This window comes from Eurosta solidaginis, chromosome 2, assembly GCF_040869045.1.
Source record: "Eurosta solidaginis isolate ZX-2024a chromosome 2, ASM4086904v1, whole genome shotgun sequence".
NCBI lineage: Eukaryota > Metazoa > Arthropoda > Insecta > Diptera > Tephritidae > Eurosta > Eurosta solidaginis.
The window spans coordinates 241,832,341-241,856,851 of record NC_090320.1 but is presented as its reverse complement, the minus strand read 5'-3'; the positions used below and the strand labels follow the sequence as shown (position 1 = coordinate 241,856,851).

Here is a 24,511-nt window from a genome sequence, read left to right as displayed (position 1 = left end):
ATGCTAAGTAAAGTTCAAACTACTCGTAGTACCATCACAAGCTGAATAGATAGTGTCCTACATACCTGTTGATCGATAGATCTTTGCGTGTGCATATTTTCCCATGTCTGGAGCTATGGAGGAAAGGAGTGCTGGTCTCAAAAGAAACTCCAAGGTGTAATTGCGAGTTTAGTTCACAGAAATAGCACAATGAACATGTGAAGACTTCGAAATTTGCGAAGGACATGGACAGGGACATAAGAAAAAAGGGAGAAAAAACCCATAAAGGCTAAAAAAACTCCACCTAATAACTGCGGAAGATGAAGATGAAATACGCCGCAAATCACACAGCCAGAGACCAGTATCTTATAAGGAAGCTTCAAAAGGTCTTGGTTCGAGCTAACAGGCCGGATGAGAGTAAACTCATATAAGTAGCCCAAGAAACATACGAAAAAGCCAAAAACATAGGCAACATGCAACTTGCCCCAAACGGTATGGTAACACCGGCGATATGGTTAGTGGTATAGGGCAAATTGATAGATCTGATTATCGAAGATGAATACAAGGAAGTATTCTTCGACGGGCTGACATCAGAGCCGTGGGCTACGGTAACAAGAACGCACTGTATTTCCTATAGAAAGCTATTGGTGTCCTCCACGCCCTGTGGACACTATCGGTTATATTGAAGATGATTGGGAGGCAAGTTAAAGACCTGCCAACCTCACGAACTAGGACAGGCAGTAACCTATTGACTGTCGTCAAACGCTTAATACGATTCCAAAGAGCACATCCTGTGGCTCCTGTCTTTCTATAAGGGAATGGAATGGCGCTATTTTCCGAAACGTAGCGGATCAATTTCCGAAAAAGGACCATCAACACTGATTGAAATCGCCAAAACCTTCAGGTAGTCTACTTATCGCGCTAAGGAGGTGGGTAGAAACGGCATAGCTGAAACGACTGGTTCAGGCCCACGCAGCATTGAAGCACTTACTGCGCGATTGTTCAGGGATCTACCGTTTCAGAATGAAATTTCTCGAAAAATACTTTCTCTATACCCATTTAGAGCTCAAGGATATGAAGTTCAAGAATAATTAGTTACACCTTTTGTGTAGGAGAGTTTCTGTCTCGCGAGGGCAACAAAGTCGGGGAGGGCAACAAATTCAGGAAGATTCATCTTATATTTCTGATAGATCTGATCGATTCATCTCACGTTAAAATGCGTTAATCCTTCTTCCTAGCGACCACTGCACTCGCATGGCTACCGGGTCACTGAAATATTGACCGGTGCATCGCCAGACATCACTGGGGCAGATGCAGTGCATCGACCGTTTACATCATGTAGGACCACCACACAAATTTGGTCGGATTACAACCAAAACAAAAAAAAAAGAACAAAGGATTTACTTAAATTGTCTAGGAAATAAATATCTAGGATAACATCCACAAGTGCAGGACACTGGCCATTCGGCCCATACGCACAAAGAATGGGAATCCCTTTCAACGTTAAGAGCAGTAGTTGTAACCAAGAAGGTTGGAAGGTAACGGTCACCCATTTCCTCTGTAAATGTCCAGCCCTGGCGAATATCGGGTTCCGAACTCTATGCGGTTTCGCGCTTTCCGATATAAGAGCGGTATCAAAATGCTCGTCCAAATAGTTCGAGTAAAAAAAAGCTCAGGGTACAGTAGTTTAAGATGCAATAAAACTAATTGGTCCCAGGAGAAAGTGCATCAAAATGGCGCTTGAGCCCGGTCTTGGTGAGCGAGCACCACAGCAGCCAAGCAACCTTAGTACTGCATCTAGTTGGAGGGAAAAATAATAAGATAAGGAATGAACATCTAACATAAAAGGGAATGATGTCGCTGTACTCTGTCTGTACTCGACTATCTTCTACATATACACAGGTGGTTCCAAAGTATTGGAAGGATTAGGGTCTGCGGTATACTGTGCGGAAATAAACAGATCCTCCTACCTTTTATATTGACAGCCAAGCAGCAATTAGGGCAATAATCTCGCATAGCACAGTATCTAAAATTGTGTTAGAGTGTAAGCAGTCTCTGGAAAGAATCTAGGCAGGGAGCCGGATACATCTATATTGGGTCCCAGGACATATGGGAACATATGGGAATGAAAAAGCAGATGAACTAGCTAATAAGGGCGCATCGCTTGAAGCTTTCTCCATAGACGTCCCAATTAGATTGGGCGAGATTAAGAGAAGGCGAGAAGTGCATGAGGTCAAGCAAGCAGAAAAGGCGTGGACCCAAGCTCGGGGCTGTCGAAGAGTCGAAGATTATGTGTAGGTTTTACAATCTTAGACTAATATAGTTGCTTCTATCATTAAAAAGAGAGGACTGTACACTCATGACGGGTATTGTGACTGGACACTTCCTTCTGACGTTACATGCCTTTAATTTAGGCTTGGTCAGTGATAGCAGATGTAGGAAGTGCGGGTTGGAGGAGGAAACCATCGAGCACGTTTTGTGCTCGTGTTCTACGCTTTCCAGGCAGACTCCAGCTATTAGGAGTGATACAGCTGTCAGATCTAGAAGCAGCAAGTGGCTTAAGTCCTGGAAATCTTCTAGTATTTTCCAAGAGTTATTTTATAACATGGGTCCTGGCCCTTCAGTTTGGTCGTTAAATTAAGCCAAGGGCTATTAAGGCCTTGAGATCAACTACAGTGCCTGACCTCGTTTGCGAATGCATCGAATTATTTTAAAATTAAGATTATCTGGGTCCCGGGCCATATCCCGGGTAACTGTCAAGCGGATCTCTTAGCCCGCATCGGTACAACTGAACCGGATGAAGACAGATTTCGGGATTCCGCTGGCCATCAGTGGATTGCTCCTCCATAGCTGGGCCTCGAGTAAGCTCAACAAACGTTGGTCGGACACCACTTCTTGCAGGGTAGCAAGATTTTTCTGGCCGAAAGTGGATGGCAGGAGGTCCGCTGAAATATTTGGGTTCAATAAGGCTCACCTGTCAATGGTCATTGGGGTTCTGACAGGGCACTGACCCATGGGTATCCATGCAGTACGTCTCAATATACTACAAAATCCATCATGCTGCAGAGGTGGAAACATCACATCACTTATGCTTTATTTCCCATCTTTTCCCAGAACAAGGCGAAGGTAATTTGGTCGCGACTCACTTGGACCTCCCGAGGATTTATCCAAGGTTGAGATCGGCATCATTCGTAACTTTATCGTTGCTACCCAACGATTCTCTAAGTAGCTTTATCTCCGTCACCGTTACTTTATTTTATTTTATTGTATGTGGTATGAAAACGGACCTTCATGTTGTCCAAGTGAGCTTCCCCTATCAGGGTAGCTACCACCAAACCTATCCTAACCTAACACTACGGACTTATTCAGTCTATGTGAGGTCCTCATGGACCGGCCAGTCCAATCTAACTTAGTGACGTATTGGACCTCTAACAGCACTAAATAGCTAACACGCCATTTAGTAAGGCAGTTCCAACGTATGTATAACTGCAAATTAACTACAACGCTGACTTCTTAATGAATATTTCATATAAGGATTCTGTCATATACTAAGAAAAGAAGTTCTGCTTCTATAGAAAAACTATCAGTCAGACATGGTCCTACCATGAATATCTTCTATCTCCTTATAAAGGGACAGATAAATTTCAGCAGTAGAAATGCTCTATATGAATATGGATAGGGCTGGGGTTAGGGTTATATGGTATATTTCCAGCTTTAGCAGTCAACCTGTTCTGGATACATTGCATTAATTTACGTAATTAAAATACGAACTGTTGAACTGTTCTTTGCGTTTCATACACCATACAGGAAATCATTCATATCTCAATTTTCTTATTGATAATGCGAATTATAAATTTAATAACCACGTTTCGGTGACGTTGTTTTGATTTCAAGAATTGGTGACCCGATGCCATTGGACTTTGCGCTATCAGCATTACAGCTATCAATTACTTGGGTCTTCACGCAGATTCGTTACTACATATGTATGTATACTATGTAGTTGCAGGGACGTAACAGGCGAAAAACCTTCAAGGTGCAAATATGAGGCGCAGTGGCTTCATTTAAAACTATATGACGATATAAAAGCTGTTGTAGGGCCAATAATCACCTATGCTTCCCTAGTTTGGTGGCAGAAGGCCACCTAAAAAAGAACGGCAACGGCTAAACTAAGCAAACTGCATCGAGTAGTTTGCGTTGGCATAACGGGTGCGATGAGAACCGCCCCTGCTGACGCACTTAGTGCTTTAGTGGGAATACCTCCCTTCCCTATTCTGATAGAGAAAGAGGCAACACTAGGTGCACTAAGCCTTCCAAATATTTCTGAGTTGAAGCAAGGAAATATGATAGGGCATATGAAAGTAATAAAAAAATTCATAGGAAATCCCTCATTACAACTGCGTGACGTAATGTCCCCTAAGCTCAAAATTCGATGACGGAAGAACGGGAGCTGGCATCTATGGGCCGAACTTCAAAAAATCGATACCAATGGGATGCTACACCACCATATATCAGGCAGAAATGCATGCAATAGAAGTCTGTGGTAGAGAATGTCTACGGAGAGGCTCAACATCGAAGAGCATCTACATTATGTCGGACAGCCAGGCATCCCTGCGTGCCTTGCAATCCTACACAGTTTCATCTAAGCTAGTTGATGAATGCACTGGAATCCTTAATGCCCTGGGAGCCAAAAACAAGGTTTTGTTAGAATGGGTTCTCGGACATCAGGGTCATGAAGGTAATGAACATGCAGATTACCTAGCAAAGCAGGGTGCTACATCAGCATTCTATGGTCCAGAGCCCTTTTGAGGACTTGCAAAAGCGCACACCAGGGAAACTATAAGTAAATGGGAAACCAAACAATTCAGACGTCACGAGATTGACTGCCCAGGGCAAAGGCAGGGCAAACTGTTTATACTTCCGGCAACGAAAATATCAGGCAAACTCATTAATCTAAGCAGGGAGGAGGACCTAAGAAGTCTTACTGGGTACTATACGGGACACTGCGGTCTACGATATCACCTAAGTAAATTAAATCTATCGGATAACCAAATTTGTCGTTTCGGTGAGCTGAAACGCCGGTTCACATTCTCTGCGAATGCGTCGCTCTAGCTAGGCAGAGACTGTCCCATCTAGGTGGTGGGACTCTTAATCCCTATGTCATATGGAATAAAAAGCCTGAAGAGGTACTTAGATGCATCAAAAGCCTCCAGACACAAAATTAGGCTGAAAGGTCTTGCACAATAGATTTGCACAATGGTCGCAGTGCTTCCAGACCTATTAATAATAATAATATGACGTATAACGCAACGCGCCACAACCAGATTGAGTGAGCAAATAATTTGCATGTTAACAATTTATTAAGCATGATCAAGTCCGTCCCTGTTGAAGAAGATCTGCGCTATTGTCACACCTTTTTCGCTTGGTGGCTCAAACCTCTCTTCAGCAACAGTTTGCTCATAGTAGCACGTCCGAGAGAGTATGTCACATAAATTGTCGTACCATGAATTTTCTTGAAAAAGTGCCTTTTTCAGATGCCTCCAAGGATGATTACTACAGTTTTATTCAAACGACTATTGGTTGCATAGCTTCTTAATGTTTCGCTCATTATTCGACTGGGATACCACTAACTTCACTATGAAGATGGTATCCAGGGAACAGCCATGGATAATACTATAATTAGGACGTTGTAACTCATTATTGGCAGGACATCGGGTTTTCTTTCTTTTTCCCAAGGACTGCCAGCTACTAGCTTGGCCCTATAGGAGGGCGCTTGACTTGCTGTTGGTCCTGCAGATGAAATGTGATAAGGATTTTGGGCTAGAGTTTGGCTGGGAATAGTGAAAGTTTTCTTCCAGAGTATATATCCGCAATACCGGGAATTGGTGTTGTTACTATCGGAAGTGTTGTTGTTGTAACAGCATTCCACTCTGACTAACGATGACGATCATAATCACCCGAAGATACCTCATACACAGAAAGAAAAAGAGAGGTAAATCTAACCGAAAAAGACGGTTAAAATTGCAGTGACCGAAAAACGTTGTAAATCTAAACGACTAAAAATTGTTATTATAATAGTTCGTCAAAATAGTTCGAGTACCATCAAAAATTGTACGAGAACCACCAAAAATAGTTCGGATACAATAAAAATAGTATATTTACCATGAAAAATAGTTCGTGTACCATTAAATAGCTCATTTACCATGAAAAATAGTTAGTTTACCATGAAAAATAGTTTTTTACCATTAATAACCAAAAGAAAAAACTTTCAAAAATAACTAAAAAAAATATAATTTTTTAAATAAATACATTATTATTTATAATTTTATTTAAATACGTACATATTTTTATATGTTTTACATTTGTACATTAGGTAAATGATGTTTAGTTTTAAAAAATTTTTGGACGAATATATGTAATTCCATTTGGAGAAAGAGTTGTATTAATAGGGGAATAATATAATTCAGAAAGGTCGTCAAAGTAGATAATGTAAGGGATTGCTGTTTTATAGCTAAATAAACTAATTTTAGATTTCCATAATTTTCCATTGACAATGTTTTTTATTTTGTTTTCATGTGAAAGAAATGTCCGTGGATTTTCCAAGGTGTCTTTTAACACATTAGGAAGTTCGAAAAAATGTTTAATTTTAAATTGTAATGGCATTAGTACAACCTTACTATGCTTTTCTGTTAAAGAAATATCATGGTGATGAACTACAGGTGCAATTCTATTGTCAATGTCGAATTCTTGTAGATCTTCAAAACTGTTTCTCTTTTTGAGTTACACCTGGAAAATGGGTCTCTTAAAAGGAAACAAAGTTTCTGAGTTGGACTTTTTTTGTTCTGGAAAACCCAATATATAATTTTCTAAATAGTCAGTTATTGGCAAAAGCAAATCATTTGTTATGTCATCAATAAGTTGTTGTGCATCAGATCGAGCGAAATTTGATTGGCTGTGTAATTTACTTAAAAATAGCAGCGCAATATTTTCGAACTCAGCACGAGGATTTTCGAAAATTTCTTGACTTTCTTGATTACATTGCTGTTTATTGAATTGTAACGGAAAATTTATATTTTCAGATCCAGTAAGCCTCTGAAATGTTGAACTTAAATTAGAAATGCATGAATTCACTTTCTTAAAGTGGCTTTTAAAAGTTCGTAAGCACTGGTAATAATGGCAACAATGCAGACAGTAAAAACTACTAGATGATGTTAAACTGTGACAATTTTTTAGACGAACTACGAGTTTATCAACATCTTCAAAACTTTAGTTGCATACAAAGCACAAGACCATTTTCGAACAAAAAAAAATATATAACGTAAAATTATTAAAAATATATATAAAATGTTTAAGTTTACTTTTATGTAATTACATTACATTAAGTCGCTCAACAAGCAAAGTACATTTGGGGAAGGTTTATCTTCAGTCAATTCAATGGAATAAAAATATCTTTGGTCAAACGTCCAAAACTCAATGCTATCCTGTGGATATTTTAAATGTAAAACATGAAAAGTCTTAAAGCATATGTCTAAAGCACTTAAAAATGAAGGAAGCATATGCTTGATGTCGTCATAGTAAACATAAAATTTGCAATCGCTTAAATCACTGCCAATTGCGATAATTAGTGGCAATGTCTCGCCGCGTGCATACAGTGATGTTTTCAGGTTATCCAATTTATTTTCAACATCGTTCACAGTATTAACCTGTAGTAAAAACGGGAGCTGAGAATCCTTAATAGTGCTTCTAAAAACCGTTTTGTCATCTGATTTCCGTTTTATATTAGGTCGTAGTACAGCGTGCAGCAACAATGCTATAAGTTGATCTGAACCTTTAATACAAATATATTTATAAACAGTTAATAATAATTCAATCTGGTTATTACTTATGTTAACAAACCTTACTCAGTCTCATTTACTTTTCTCAAGTGCTGCAGATTTTGAGTGTCCTTTACCCTCTTGTTCAGAATTGGTAAATTTTTTGTTTTAAAACCTTGCCAATTTTCGGTTAGCCTTGAGTAATTCTCATGCAGAGCATTAAAGTCAATATCAATCTGGAACAAACGAAAGTATGAAGCATGATTTTCTATGCAACATTGTACATTAAAATGTAAAATCCACCTACCAGATTGTAACCACACGAATGGGAAAAAAGTTTCCAGTTCCGTAAAGTGTTCGCTGATGTGTTACCACTTGAGTTCAAAATTTGTTGTCGTCTGGTTTTGAATGTTTTCTTCCAATTAGCTTCAACTGTGCTCCACGGCGAATCAAATAGTTTGAGCCAGTCATAGGCAGCTGCATAAAGAAACGTGAAATCACTATAAGCAAAAGATATTGGCATGGCATTAGTTACATTTTTCAGCTTCGAAAGTAAACGTATGTTCTTCTGTCGGTGATGGCTCAGGAGTTGGACTTTCTGGGTCCACTAATTCACCAGACTTCTTCAATCTTTTCAATGTGTTGTAATATTTATCGTACAAACGGCCGGCTGGCCTCAAGGTAATCGGATCTTTGTGATAGTAAATCGACTGAAAATTTATGAAAATTTAGAAATAATTTTGGAAGGAATGTATAATTTGTAAAACCTTGTCGTCTTTAAATCTGTTAGCAATATCTTGCGCAATAGATTGGAATGTATTTCGGCATATCTTGATTTTTCTTTTAATAAACCAAGACACAGTCGCATCAATTAAGATCTTCCTTCCAGCGTCATCTAGCTTGCCCAACCGCAGAACATACTCACCAGTTGGATGAGCATTCAACACTTGTTGTAAATCCTAAAAAATTATAATTATTTTTGATTTATTTTGCACACTATATACACTTACAAAATCATGTGACGAAGAACTGGATTGCTGTGAACATGAAGGAGATTCAATGCCAATGTTCCGCTGTCGCCACTGCTGCATAAAATCAACAATGTCAGAATTGACTAAAGCTGTATCACACGTTGACACGTTTCTATAACCCTAAATATTTTGCGAAAAATTAGCTGAAACATTCACCGAGACTATAAAATACTTACGTTTGTTTTCCTCCCATTTATGAGCTTGTGGCGGAATTCTTCTCTAGCACCAATCGTGTCGTTCTTGAACAAATCTGCAAGGTCAGACTCTGTCAGATATTTCAAATTGGTCAGCGTTATTACTTGCGCTGAAATTGCAGAAAATAAAATAAAAAATAAAACAATGATAGATGTATTTGCAAATCACCTTTGAGTTCTGCGATTTTTTGAGGAAAACCCCACTCCAAAATCAGTTGAGAAAATTCCGTGTCTGCTGGATCAGGATTATTCACATCATCCACCTCAAGAGCACTCAGTATATTTAACGAAAACAATTCACTATTGTTAAGACTTATTGTTATTCTATTAATTTTATTTAAATCAAATCTCACTTTAAACAACGTACACGCAACAAACACTGTCCACGAAAATTTGACAACTGAATATCAACAATGAGTTGCTTTATTTTGCACAAAGCATCAAAAGTTGCCGTTATTCTCATCGAATAAACTATCTTTTCGGTTAGTTTAACTAACCAAAATAGTACAGTTACAATTTTATTTGGTTAGTTTTACTATTTTGGCTGTTAAGAATTGTAATTTTACCATTTTAGAGTTTAGCCATACCATTTTTTGTAGTTAAATTTATATGCTACAATTCTAATGGTTAGTTTAACAAACCAAAATAGTACAGTTACAATTCTGACGGTTAGTTAAACTATTTTTATACTCAGTTGAGCAGAGCTCACAGAGTATATTAAGTTTGATTGGATAACGGTTGGTTGTACATATATAAAGGAATCGAGATAGAAAATAATCAGGATCGAAAAAAAATTTGATTGAGCCATGTCCGTCCGTCCGTCCGTCCGTCCGTTAACACGATAACTTGAGTAAATTTTGAGGTATCTTGATGAAATTTGGTATGTAGGTTCCTGAGCACTCATCTCAGATCGCTATTTAAAACGAACAATATCGGACTATAACCACGCCCACTTTTTCGATATCGAAAATTTCGAAAAACCGTAAAAGTGCGATAATTCATTACAAAAGACCGATAAAGCGACGAAACTTGGTAAATGAGTTGAACTTATGACGCAAAATAGAAAATTTGTAAAATTTTGGACAATGGGTGTGGCACCGCCCACTTTTAAAAGAAGGTAATTTAAAACTTTTGCAAGCTGTAATTTGGCAGTCGTTGAAGATATCATTATGAAATTTGGCAGGAACGTTATTCTTATTACTATATGTACGCTTAATATAAATTAGCAAAATCGGAGAAGGACCACGCCCACTTTTAAAAAAAAATTTTTTTTTAAAGTAAAATTTTAACAACAAATTTAATATCTTTACAGTATATAAGTAAATTATGTCAAGATTCAACTCCAGTAATGATATGGTGCAACAAAATACAAAAATAAAAGAAAATTTAAAAATGGGCGTGGCTCCGCCCTTTTTCATTTAATTTGTCTAGGATACTTTTAACGCCATAAGTCGAACAAAAATTAACCAATCCTTTTGAAATTTGGTAGGGGCATATATTTTATGGCGTTAACTGTTTTCTGTGAAAATGGGCGAAATCGGTTGATGTCACGCCCAGTTTTTATACACAGTCGTCCGTCTATCCTTCCGCATGGCCGTTAACACGATAACTTGAGCAAAAATCGATATATCTTTACTAAACTCAGTTCACGTACTTATCTGAACTCACTTTATCTTGGTATGAAAAATGAACGAAATCCGACTATGACCACGCCCACTTTTTCGATATCGAAAATTACGAAAAATGAAAAAAATTCCATAATTCTATACCAAATACGAAAAAAGGGATGAAATATGTTAAGGTAATTTGATTGTTTTATTGACGCGAAATATAACTTAAGAAAAAACTTTATAAAATGGTTGTGACACCTACCATATTAAGTAGAAGAAAGTGAAAAAGTTCTGCAGGGCGAAATAAAAAACCCTTAAAATCTTGGCAGGTATTACATATATAAATAAATTAGCGGTATCCAACAGATGATGTTCTGGGTCACCCTGGCCCACATTTTGATCGATATCTGGAAAACGCCTTCACATATACAACTACCACCACTCCCTTTTAAAAATCTCATTAATACCTTTAATTTGATACCCATATCGTACAAACTCATTCTAGAGTCACCCCTGGTCCACCTTTATGGCGATATTTCGAAAAGGCGAACACCTATAGAACGAAGGCCCACTCCCTTTTAAAAATACTCATTAACACCTTTCATTTGATACCCATATCGTACAAACAAAGTCTAGAGTCACCCCTGGTCCAGAAAGGCCCACTCCCTCTTAAAATACTCATTAACTCCTTTCGTTTGATACCCATATTGCACAAACGAATTCTAGAGTCACCCCTGGCCCACCTTTATGGCGATATATCGAAACGGCGTCCACCTATGGAACTAAGGATTACTCCCTTTTAAAATAGTCATTAACACCTTTCATTTGATACCCATATCGTACAAACGCATTCTAGAGTCACACCTGGTCCATCTTTATGGCGATATCTCGAAAAGGCGTCCACCTATAGAACTAAGGCCCACTCCCTCTTAATATACTCATTAACTCCTTTCGTTTGATACCCATATCATACAAACAAATTCGAAAGTCACCCCTGGTCCACCTTTATGGCGATATCTCGAAAAGGCGAACACCTATAAAACGAAGGCCCACTCCCTTTTAAAAATACTCATTAACACCTTTCATTTGATACCCATATCGTACAAACAAAGTCTAGAGTCACCCCTGGTCCACCTTTATTGCGATACCTCGAAAATGCGTCCACCTATAGAACTAAGGCCCACTCCCTCTTAAAATACTCATTAACTCCTTTCGTTTGATACCCATATTGCACAAACGAATTCTAGAGTCACCCCTGGCCCACCTTTATGGCGATATTTCGAAACGGCGTCCACCTGTAGAACTAAGGCTCACTCCCTTTTAAAATACTCATTAACACCTTTCGTTTGATGCCCATATTGTGCAAACAAATTCTAGGGTCACCCCTGGTCCACCTTTATGGCGATATCTCGAAACGGCGTCCACCTATGGAACTAAGGATTACTCCCTTTTAAAATAGTCATTAACACCTTTCATTTGATACCCATATCGTACAAACGCATTCTAGAGTCACACCTGGTCCATCTTTATGGCGATATCTCGAAAAGGCGTCCACCTATAGAACTAAGGCCCACTCCCTCTTAAAATACTCATTAACTCCTTTCGTTTGATACCCATATCGTACAAACGCATTCTAGAGTCACCCCTGGTTCATCTTTACGGCGATATCTCGAAAAGGCGTCCATCTATAGAACTTAGGTCCACGCCCTCTTAAAATACTCATTAACTCCTTTCGTTTGATACCCATATTGCACAAACGAATTCTAGAGTCACCCCTGGTCCACCTTTATGGCGATATTTCGAAAAGGCGAACACCTATAGAACGAAGGCCCACTCCCTTTTAAAAATACTCATTAACACCTTTCATTTGATACCCATATCGTACAAACAAAGTCTAGAGTCACCCCTGGTCCAGAAAGGCCCACTCCCTCTTAAAATACTTATTAACTCCTTTCGTTTGATACCCATATTGCACAAACGAATTCTAGAGTCACCCCTGGCCCACCTTTATGGCGATATATCGAAACGGCGTCCACCTATGGAACTAAGGATTACTCCCTTTTAAAATAGTCATTAACACCTTTCATTTGATACCCATATCGTACAAACGCATTCTAGAGTCACACCTGGTCCATCTTTATGGCGATATCTCGAAAAGGCGTCCACCTATAGAACTAAGGCCCACTCCCTCTTAAAATACTCATTAACTCCTTTCGTTTGATACCCATATCATACAAACAAATTCGAAAGTCACCCCTGGTCCACCTTTATGGCGATATTTCGAAAAGGCGAACACCTATAGAACGAAGGCCCACTCCCTTTTAAAAATACTCATTAACACCTTTCATTTGATACCCATATCGTACAAACAAAGTCTAGAGTCACCCCTGGTCCACCTTTATTGCGATACCTCGAAAATGCGTCCACCTATAGAACTAAGGCCCACTCCCTCTTAAAATACTCATTAACTCCTTTCGTTTGATACCCATATCGTACAAACGCATTCTAGAGCCACCCCTGGTCCATCTTTACGGCGATATCTCGAAAAGGCGTCCATCTATAGAACTTAGGTCCACGCCCTCTTAAAATACTCATTAACTCCTTTCGTTTGATACCCATATTGCACAAACGAATTCTAGAGTCACCCCTGGTCCACCTTTATGGCGATATTTCGAAAAGGCGAACACCTATAGAACGAAGGCCCACTCCCTTTTAAAAATACTCATTAACACCTTTCATTTGATACCCATATCGTACAAACAAAGTCTAGAGTCACCCCTGGTCCAGAAAGGCCCACTCCCTCTTAAAATACTTATTAACTCCTTTCGTTTGATACCCATATTGCACAAACGAATTCTAGAGTCACCCCTGGCCCACCTTTATGGCGATATATCGAAACGGCGTCCACCTATGGAACTAAGGATTACTCCCTTTTAAAATAGTCATTAACACCTTTCATTTGATACCCATATCGTACAAACGCATTCTAGAGTCACACCTGGTCCATCTTTATGGCGATATCTCGAAAAGGCGTCCACCTATAGAACTAAGGCCCACTCCCTCTTAAAATACTCATTAACTCCTTTCGTTTGATACCCATATTGCACAAACGAATTCTAGAGTCACCCCTGGCCCACCTTTATGGCGATATTTCGAAACGGCGTCCACCTGTAGAACTAAGGCTCACTCCCTTTTAAAATACTCATTAACACCTTTCGTTTGATGCCCATATTGTGCAAACAAATTCTAGGGTCACCCCTGGTCCACCTTTATGGCGATATCTCGAAACGGCGTCCACCTATGGAACTAAGGATTACTCCCTTTTAAAATAGTCATTAACACCTTTCATTTGATACCCATATCGTACAAACGCATTCTAGAGTCACCCCTGGTCCATCTTTACGGCGATATCTCGAAAAGGCGTCCATCTATAGAACTTAGGTCCACGCCCTCTTAAAATACTCATTAACTCCTTTCGTTTGATACCCATATTGCACAAACGAATTCTAGAGTCACCCCTGGTCCACCTTTATGGCGATATTTCGAAAAGGCGAACACCTATAGAACGAAGGCCCACTCCCTTTTAAAAATACTCATTAACACCTTTCATTTGATACCCATATCGTACAAACAAAGTCTAGAGTCACCCCTGGTCCAGAAAGGCCCACTCCCTCTTAAAATACTTATTAACTCCTTTCGTTTGATACCCATATTGCACAAACGAATTCTAGAGTCACCCCTGGCCCACCTTTATGGCGATATATCGAAACGGCGTCCACCTATGGAACTAAGGATTACTCCCTTTTAAAATAGTCATTAACACCTTTCATTTGATACCCATATCGTACAAACGCATTCTAGAGTCACACCTGGTCCATCTTTATGGCGATATCTCGAAAAGGCGTCCACCTATAGAACTAAGGCCCACTCCCTCTTAAAATACTCATTAACTCCTTTCGTTTGATACCCATATCATACAAACAAATTCGAAAGTCACCCCTGGTCCACCTTTATGGCGATATCTCGAAAAGGCGAACACCTATAAAACGAAGGCCCACTCCCTTTTAAAAATACTCATTAACACCTTTCATTTGATACCCATATCGTACAAACAAAGTCTAGAGTCACCCCTGGTCCACCTTTATTGCGATACCTCGAAAATGCGTCCACCTATAGAACTAAGGCCCACTCCCTCTTAAAATACTCATTAACTCCTTTCGTTTGATACCCATATTGCACAAACGAATTCTAGAGTCACCCCTGGCCCACCTTTATGGCGATATATCGAAACGGCGTCCACCTATGGAACTAAGGATTACTCCCTTTTAAAATAGTCATTAACACCTTTCATTTGATACCCATATCGTACAAACGCATTCTAGAGTCACACCTGGTCCATCTTTATGGCGATATCTCGAAAAGGCGTCCACCTATAGAACTAAGGCCCACTCCCTCTTAAAATACTCATTAACTCCTTTCGTTTGATACCCATATCATACAAACAAATTCGAAAGTCACCCCTGGTCCACCTTTATGGCGATATCTCGAAAAGGCGAACACCTATAAAACGAAGGCCCACTCCCTTTTAAAAATACTCATTAACACCTTTCATTTGATACCCATATCGTACAAACAAAGTCTAGAGTCACCCCTGGTCCACCTTTATTGCGATACCTCGAAAATGCGTCCACCTATAGAACTAAGGCCCACTCCCTCTTAAAATACTCATTAACTCCTTTCGTTTGATACCCATATTGCACAAACGAATTCTAGAGTCACCCCTGGCCCACCTTTATGGCGATATTTCGAAACGGCGTCCACCTGTAGAACTAAGGCTCACTCCCTTTTAAAATACTCATTAACACCTTTCGTTTGATGCCCATATTGTGCAAACAAATTCTAGGGTCACCCCTGGTCCACCTTTATGGCGATATCTCGAAACGGCGTCCACCTATGGAACTAAGGATTACTCCCTTTTAAAATAGTCATTAACACCTTTCATTTGATACCCATATCGTACAAACGCATTCTAGAGTCACACCTGGTCCATCTTTATGGCGATATCTCGAAAAGGCGTCCACCTATAGAACTAAGGCCCACTCCCTCTTAAAATACTCATTAACTCCTTTCGTTTGATACCCATATCGTACAAACGCATTCTAGAGTCACCCCCGGTCCATCTTTACGGCGATATCTCGAAAAGGCGTCCATCTATAGAACTTAGGTCCACGCCCTCTTAAAATACTCATTAACTCCTTTCGTTTGATACCCATATTGCACAAACGAATTCTAGAGTCACCCCTGGTCCACCTTTATGGCGATATTTCGAAAAGGCGAACACCTATAGAACGAAGGCCCACTCCCTTTTAAAAATACTCATTAACACCTTTCATTTGATACCCATATCGTACAAACAAAGTCTAGAGTCACCCCTGGTCCAGAAAGGCCCACTCCCTCTTAAAATACTTATTAACTCCTTTCGTTTGATACCCATATTGCACAAACGAATTCTAGAGTCACCCCTGGCCCACCTTTATGGCGATATATCGAAACGGCGTCCACCTATGGAACTAAGGATTACTCCCTTTTAAAATAGTCATTAACACCTTTCATTTGATACCCATATCGTACAAACGCATTCTAGAGTCACACCTGGTCCATCTTTATGGCGATATCTCGAAAAGGCGTCCACCTATAGAACTAAGGCCCACTCCCTCTTAAAATACTCATTAACTCCTTTCGTTTGATACCCATATCATACAAACAAATTCGAAAGTCACCCCTGGTCCACCTTTATGGCGATATTTCGAAAAGGCGAACACCTATAGAACGAAGGCCCACTCCCTTTTAAAAATACTCATTAACACCTTTCATTTGATACCCATATCGTACAAACAAAGTCTAGAGTCACCCCTGGTCCACCTTTATTGCGATACCTCGAAAATGCGTCCACCTATAGAACTAAGGCCCACTCCCTCTTAAAATACTCATTAACTCCTTTCGTTTGATACCCATATCGTACAAACGCATTCTAGAGTCACCCCTGGTCCATCTTTACGGCGATATCTCGAAAAGGCGTCCATCTATAGAACTTAGGTCCACGCCCTCTTAAAATACTCATTAACTCCTTTCGTTTGATACCCATATTGCACAAACGAATTCTAGAGTCACCCCTGGTCCACCTTTATGGCGATATTTCGAAAAGGCGAACACCTATAGAACGAAGGCCCACTCCCTTTTAAAAATACTCATTAACACCTTTCATTTGATACCCATATCGTACAAACAAAGTCTAGAGTCACCCCTGGTCCAGAAAGGCCCACTCCCTCTTAAAATACTTATTAACTCCTTTCGTTTGATACCCATATTGCACAAACGAATTCTAGAGTCACCCCTGGCCCACCTTTATGGCGATATATCGAAACGGCGTCCACCTATGGAACTAAGGATTACTCCCTTTTAAAATAGTCATTAACACCTTTCATTTGATACCCATATCGTACAAACGCATTCTAGAGTCACACCTGGTCCATCTTTATGGCGATATCTCGAAAAGGCGTCCACCTATAGAACTAAGGCCCACTCCCTCTTAAAATACTCATTAACTCCTTTCGTTTGATACCCATATCATACAAACAAATTCGAAAGTCACCCCTGGTCCACCTTTATGGCGATATCTCGAAAAGGCGAACACCTATAAAACGAAGGCCCACTCCCTTTTAAAAATACTCATTAACACCTTTCATTTGATACCCATATCGTACAAACAAAGTCTAGAGTCACCCCTGGTCCACCTTTATTGCGATACCTCGAAAATGCGTCCACCTATAGAACTAAGGCCCACTCCCTCTTAAAATACTCATTAACTCCTTTCGTTTGATACCCATATTGCACAAACGAATTCTAGAGTCACCCCTGGCCCACCTTTATGGCGATATATCGAAACGGCGTCCACCTATGGAACTAAGGATTACTCCCTTTTAAAATAGTCATTAACACCTTTCATTTGATACCCATATCGTACAAACGCATTCTAGAGTCACACCTGGTCCATCTTTATGGCGATATCTCGAAAAGGCGTCCACCTATAGAACTAAGGCCCACTCCCTCTTAAAATACTCATTAACTCCTTTCGTTTGATACCCATATCATACAAACAAATTCGAAAGTCACCCCTGGTCCACCTTTATGGCGATATCTCGAAAAGGCGAACACCTATAAAACGAAGGCCCACTCCCTTTTAAAAATACTCATTAACACCTTTCATTTGATACCCATATCGTACAAACAAAGTCTAGAGTCACCCCTGGTCCACCTTTATTGCGATACCTCGAAAATGCGTCCACCTATAGAACTAAGGCCCACTCCCTCTTAAAATACTCATTAACTCCTTTCGTTTGATACCCATATTGCACAAACGAATTCTAGAGTCACCCCTGGCCCACCTTTATGGCGATATCTCGAAACGGCGTCCACCTATGGAACTAAGGATTACTCCCTTTTAAAATACTCATTAATACCTTTCATTTGATACCCATATCGTACAAACGCATTCTAGAGTCAACCCTGATCCACCTTTACGGCTATATCCCTAAATGGCGTCCACCTATAGAACTATGGCCCACTCCCTCATAAAATACTCTTTAATGCCTTTCATTTGATACACATGTCATACAAACACATTCCAGGGTTTCCCTCGGTTCATTTTCCTACATGGTTATTTTCCCTTATGTTGTCACCATAGCTCTCAACTGAGTATGTAATGTTCGGTTACACCCGAACTTAACTTTCCTTACTTGTTATGGTTAAAAATCTCCAAATTCGTTTAACAATTTTTTTTCGATTAGATTAACCACCTGAATTGTACTTGTTGTTTGTGTTTTCAATACAAAGTAGAAAAATAGTTTATTAACAGCCTTTTTCGGTTAGATTAACCTATCCTTTTTCTTTCTGTGTAGGTTAGGACATAAGCTATAGCTACTTTCGCGTTGCAACGACATGGATTCGAACAAGACCGATCTCGTCTCTGATGAAAGCAGCAATACTTTCGCCTAGTTCTGTCAAAAGCTGAACAGTCAAAACTGAAAAGACTCGATGATTCTACTGTATCATTTCCAAACAGCTGCATCAAGAAGGGTTTCCAGCAGCCCAACATAGGCACTAGGGTGGAACGATTTGTATGGACGAAAGTTAACCGATATCGCTCCCTTGATTTTTTGATAGGATTTGGGCTCAGGAAAAAAAGTTCCACTACGCATATCCAAAAAATAATTTTCGAGCCTGCGAAATTTCCCTTTTTTGACTTTTTTCGAATTTGATTTTTAAGGTTTTTTTCATGACCTACTATAAAAAATTTTATATGTATACCCTGTCTGCCCCAAAAACGCTAGAAGCTTTGTCGATAAAATGAAAATTTGTTTATTAGGTCATGAAAAAAACCTTAAAAACCAAAGTCGAAAAAAAAATTAAAAAAATGATATTTCGCAGGCCCGAAAATTATTTGTTTGAGTATGCGAAGTGGAACTATTTTTCCTGAGCCCAAATCCTATCGAAAAATCGATGGCGCGATATCGGTTAATAAAACGACCCAGTCTAATGGGCAACCACTGAAAAGTCACCCTTCATAACCTAGATAATCGAGACATGCTTGACTGTGCAACTTTTGGCAGAACTAGGCATAAGAGTTTAGGTCGGGTCACTAGGATCTCCGAAGGACTTATACAAGGCCGAGTTTTATCTTTTTCGAAACTACATCGTTGCCACAAAATGGTTTTCTCAATATATTTAGCATACGTCACCGTTATATTATGTGGTCACACTACGCACCTTTTTGTTGACCAAGCGAGGTTGGCTACCACTCAACCTAACGTAACCTAACCTCAATCACCATAGATAGGCAAAGCTTCGCGAAAAAAACTTATTTCAAAATACCGCCTGCAATGTACTTAAACCCAAAGCGATCTTGCTAGCCTGCAAAAGATTATAACTGAAAAGTGTTTGCTTAGTTGACACGAGGCACATCTGAACAGTAGCACAGATGGTCACAATAACTCCGATTTCCTTACAATTTTCTACTTCCGGTCTAGTTGAACCCCAGTGAGCTAGAATACCCTCGTTAAAATTACTGGGGATACGGCTATTGACCTCGCAAGAGGGGTTAGACACTCCCTATCTCCCTTGATCGCACCAAAGTTACAGGGTTTTAATAGCAGTTTTACTATACAAGTATATGTAACATTTTTTTACCGAAGTATCACTGGATAGCATTTCATGCACCGCATCGGGCAGCCTTAACTTGCGACTTACATATTTTTCTTGACAGACCGTTCTTCATCCACAGTACGAGGTTTTTTTACTCTTATTACTGTGCTTTCCGTTCGAGATAGGAAATCAAGATGTGGTACTACCTCCGACAGTTTAACCTAGTTCTCAATATATATGAACAATTTGGTGTGCTCTGAACATCATTTACATATTGAGGTTAGAGTACTTTTAGCAAACAACTCTGAGCCATCTCTTAAGTAAAAGAAACAAGTAAGGAAGGCTAAGTTCGGGAGTAACCAAACATTACATACTCAGCTGCCAAATTACAGCTTGAAAAACTTTTAATTTACCTTGTTTTAAAAGTGGCAGGTGCCACGCCCATTGTCCAAAATTTTACCAATTTTCTATTCTGCGTCATAAGGTTAACCCACCTACCAAGTTTCATCGCTTTATCCGTCTTTGGTAATGAATTATCGCACTTTTTCGGTTTTTCGAAATTTGCGATATCGAAAAAGTGGGCTTGGTTATAGTCCGATTTCATTCATTTTAAAGCGATCTGAGATGAGTGCCCAAGAACTTACATACCAAATTAAGATACCTGAAACTTTAATAAAATTTTTTAAAAGTTATCGTGTTTACGGACAGACGGACGGACGGACATGGCTAAATGAATTTCTTTTTTCGCCCAAACCATTTTGATATATAGAAGTCTACAAAATGAATACATCTGTGAGCTCTGTGAGCTGTGCTCAGCTGAGTATAAAAATCTCTATCGAGCATGGTTTTAAATCTGGCGACAATGTAGTGTAAGGAAGAAATCCGCTATAAAACGCATTGTGCGAAATATTTGTAATCCAACTTTGCTCATATTTGAAATATACACATTACCCATAGAGACGAATAACACATAGCAGAAGCAAGTTTCCAAACTACCAAATAGATTTGTATCACCCACTAACGAAGAAGTTATCTTATCAATCACTTATTTTGATACACACCTGATCGGATTTCAAGCCGGCTGTTGGTGCTTGATCTGTTGGATTTGACTCTGGTATAGGTTCATCAGGATCAGCGAGATGTATGCCTGGCCAACCGACCCACAAGCCTTTACCTTTTATTACCACAGGACAGACAGCAGTTACAAGTCCACCAGCGCTAAAGATAGGAAAAATTTGATATATATTTAATGTTTTATTAACAACATATTTAGATAACTATTTAAGCAAAAGTTTATAACTTTTATATATAAAATCACGATTTAACAGTTATTCCTTTACATCGTAATCAACTTTCGATTTTGTAACTTTAAATTCAAGAAAGCGGTTATTTCAAAGTTTGATTTATGAACTCTACATAACAGTTACTTATAGTCGGTAAAAGAAGGGCTGCAAACTGGTTCCAACCAAAACTATTTTTTGGCCTTGAATACAGTCGAGCATCGAACCGTTTTTATTTAAAATTATCTTTATATTTATTTATTTATTTATTTATTTAAAACTTATTTGTACAAGTAAGACACTGTCTTTTAGGTAGTACATCAATCACATCAAAAAAAATTGAAGTTACATATAAATAAACTTAATAAAGAATGAGTACAAAATTTTGATTAAAAATAATAAAAAGCTTATACGTATTTAATTAATAATAGTGTGACAGAAACAATTCCAGACCAATATTTGAAGAATGAAGGTTTGGGATATGTAAATTAGGGTAAGTTAAGAGTTTAGGAAATATAATACTGCTTGTTTGAAACATCCTGCCTTACGAATTGCTTTTGTCTTGGAAGGAAGTGAGTTCCATAGACGGATTGTACTGACAAAGAACATTCTAGAGGATGTGGAGTATTTAAAAGCCGGTAAGACGTCACTCCCGAGTATTTGCACGGCACACGAAGATATTTGATCGTACTTTCTTTTAGAAAAAACAAATCGGGCGGCATTATTAATGGCCAGCTGAAGTTTGTTAAGCGATACCGAATCAAGGTTACCATATATAAGTTCACTGTAAGAAACTTGAGGTACTATAAAAGTTTTTACCAGCTTCAGTTTAGTGTCTCGCGGTAGTAAGTAGGCAGTTCTGTAAAGATGGCGAAGGGTGTTATAGATTTTACCCACCACAAAGCTGATATGGTTAGCACTAGTAAGACTAGAATTATTTCTGAAGCCTAGATTGGCAACCACATCCTGGAAACCTATTTTATCATCATTTAGCACAATTTCAGGAAGGCTGCTTAAATCGTATGCTGCGTTCGATATTGCAATCGCCTTAGATTTTGACGCATTAAGATGTAGCTTATTTGCGCGAGCCCAGTTACTTATGCGCTTTAAATCATTATTCAGCCTAACAAATAAGTCTTCGGAGAGCCCGATCGGGCGCGACATGTAGAGTTGGGTATGGTCAGCGTAAAGATGTATAGATGCGTGGCGGCAAAAGACGACTATGTCGTTGATAAAAAGTGTAAACAATACTGGTCCCAGTATAAATCAAATATTTTGGGAAAAACAGAAATACATGAGTATTTCGTAAAAAATACACCAACATCGACTAAGGCCTTCAATATATGTTGCGAACGATAGCTCATATGAACGAGCCGCCAGATTTGGTCTAGAAATTCTATTCTCTGACATTTCCGTTCGGCCTTTTACGTTTCTTACGTTATGTCAAACAAGAAGGCGAAAGGCCCTAAAATCACTATTAAATATGCCTTAATCTAAAATAAATTGTCAATATATAATCTACGTGCTTACATATGTTCCATCCCTGGGAACTAAATTATTTTCTGTAGAATTTTAACGTTTTGCTTTTATTTTGTACTTCCAATTAGAGATTACACTCTAAAGGCGGAACTTTTTCTATGAAAAAAATTCGCATCTCTCAAATTTGATCATAATTAGCCGAACTCCATAGCGCCCGACTATGAGGCGGAGGGCGGCGGAATGTCGGTGACCAAGAACTGCCAACCCCCTAATCCAGGGTGTTATGCGGACCGTGTCTATTGGACGATTTGTAGCCAGGGGATAAATTCGGCTGTATTCGAACGGAGCCTTCCCAATACCGAGCCACCTCGGGAAGTATTGATGGCCTTACTACAGGAAGGCGCTCTGCTGTGGTGGACGGCACCAAGATGAACGACTCATTGCCTAATTGTAATAAGGACGATGATAAGAGGAGGACTGAATCGGACTCGGGGAGCTAGAGTAGTGCTGATTCAATGAACTCCGTGTTGGAAAAGCAAACAAATGAAAATGGAGTAGAAGAGTTAAGAAGGGTACGGAGCAGAGGAAGTAAAGAGCTCTCTCGCAGTACCGTGCAGCACTAAGGATTGTCCAACGCCTGGGAGCAGTGGTCGACCCACCAGAAGTGGACATCGAGCCCTTTTAATAGTCCCATGAGGCGGTAGAAGTAGCTCGAAGGCAGTTCAAAAGGTTTGCTGCGACAAACCCTCGGTTCTGCAACAGGTACGAGGATAAAGAAGAGTCGAACGGCAGAATGACGAGGCAACGTTCGGCGGAAGGCGACAAGCCTGCTGTCAAGAGGCAGAAAGGACCCAGTCCCAGATCTGCAAGGCAGAGCAGTCGCATAGACAAGACAAGTAGGCCCAAAGCTGTAAGAAAGGTGGGCCCCAATAGCGAGGTAGCAACTACCTCGAAATCTGCGAGTCAGAGAAAGGTTCCAACTACTGAAGTAGGAGATAAGCCAAAGGGAGATAACGCTAAGACTCCGACTTTCTCGGAGGTGCTAAAGGGAGTTAACGCTAAGTGATCTAATGGTGTGAAGATGATAGCGTGAGACAACGTCGCGAGCTTGCGGTGGCTGGAGGAAGTGGTTTCAAACATCAAAGGGCAAGGAACGAACGCGCGGTTTGAGGTGCCGGATAAAGTGCAGATCCCCACGGTACCAAAAGTTAAGGTATGGATATCATTCGTGATGAAGTCGGAGGATACACTGCGACTTCTGCAGAATCAAAATCCGAACGTACCGATACAGGATTGGAAGGTACTTACTATATCTCGGCCTACGGAAGCTCAGTTCTACATCTTCCAAATAAACAAGCAGGCGGAGGATATATTATACACATAGTTTGGCAAAATGTTCTTTGGTACAGGAAAAATTTACATGCGACTCAGGAAAAGAAGTCCGGAGGATAAAAATTCTAACACGCTAGAATTGGGCGAAGTCGAAAAGGACCTCAAATGTCTAAGAGAAAAAGGACAGGTGGAGGCAGCCGACGTCACCACGAAGGTGTTAGAAGGAGACCAACAGCCAAATGGTGCTGCAATTCACACAGAGGAAAACCGGCACAATAGTTACGAGAGGCTGAAGGGGGCCTCGAATACTCTAAACCAAAAGGACAAGGGAGGACGACGACGTCACGACGAAGGTCGAAGGTACAATAAAGTGGCGTCGAGCGAACTCCTCATAATCCTTGAGGAGGGTTCGTTTGACGTCGCGCGCGATTGGTGTTTACTACGCGCAAACGGAAAGACGGGTGCGAGCTGTAGTAATGGTAAGGAAACAGCTGCATTCGTATATGCTACCTAATTACACTACTGAGGACCTCGTAGTGGTGGCCGTTGAGCAAAGGAATAAGCAGGCATTTATCTTGGCATCCTGTTATATGG

At 39.7% G+C, this 24,511-nt stretch overlaps 2 protein-coding genes across 3 annotated transcripts in view; both read right to left on the bottom strand.

Moving 5' to 3' along the window:
- Window positions 1–24,511, bottom strand: part of Tps1 (Trehalose-6-phosphate synthase 1) — a 48,343-nt gene that overhangs the window by 5,346 nt on the left and 18,486 nt on the right. For both annotated transcript variants that reach the window (XM_067767387.1, XM_067767386.1), the window contains exon 3: window positions 20,888–21,044. In XM_067767387.1, coding sequence (XP_067623488.1) covers window positions 20,888–21,044 — 157 coding nt within the window. The remainder of the gene's footprint in view (window positions 1–20,887; window positions 21,045–24,511) is intronic.
- Window positions 6,310–9,478, bottom strand: LOC137240118 (uncharacterized). Its single transcript, XM_067766056.1, has 9 exons — window positions 9,369–9,478; window positions 9,185–9,315; window positions 8,998–9,125; window positions 8,801–8,941; window positions 8,558–8,749; window positions 8,326–8,500; window positions 8,098–8,267; window positions 7,878–8,026; window positions 6,310–7,804 (listed from the first exon to the last, which is right to left on the bottom strand). The coding sequence occupies exons 1-9, from the start codon at window positions 9,476–9,478 to the stop codon at window positions 7,756–7,758; spliced, it is 1,245 nt and encodes a 414-aa protein (XP_067622157.1). The 3' UTR covers window positions 6,310–7,755.

Excerpts from the sequence above, each read along its gene's own strand:
- LOC137240118 (XM_067766056.1), bottom strand. The coding sequence starts at position 9,478 with ATGAGAATAACGGCAACTTTTGATGCTTTGTGCAAAATAAAGCAACTC. Across the intron at positions 8,268-8,325 it reads TACTTTCGAAGCTGAAAAAT|CTGCCTATGACTGGCTCAAA; the intron begins GTAACTAATGCC and ends TTCTTTATGCAG. Across the intron at positions 7,805-7,877 it reads AGAAAAGTAAATGAGACTGA|GTTCAGATCAACTTATAGCA; the intron begins GTAAGGTTTGTT and ends TTTGTATTAAAG.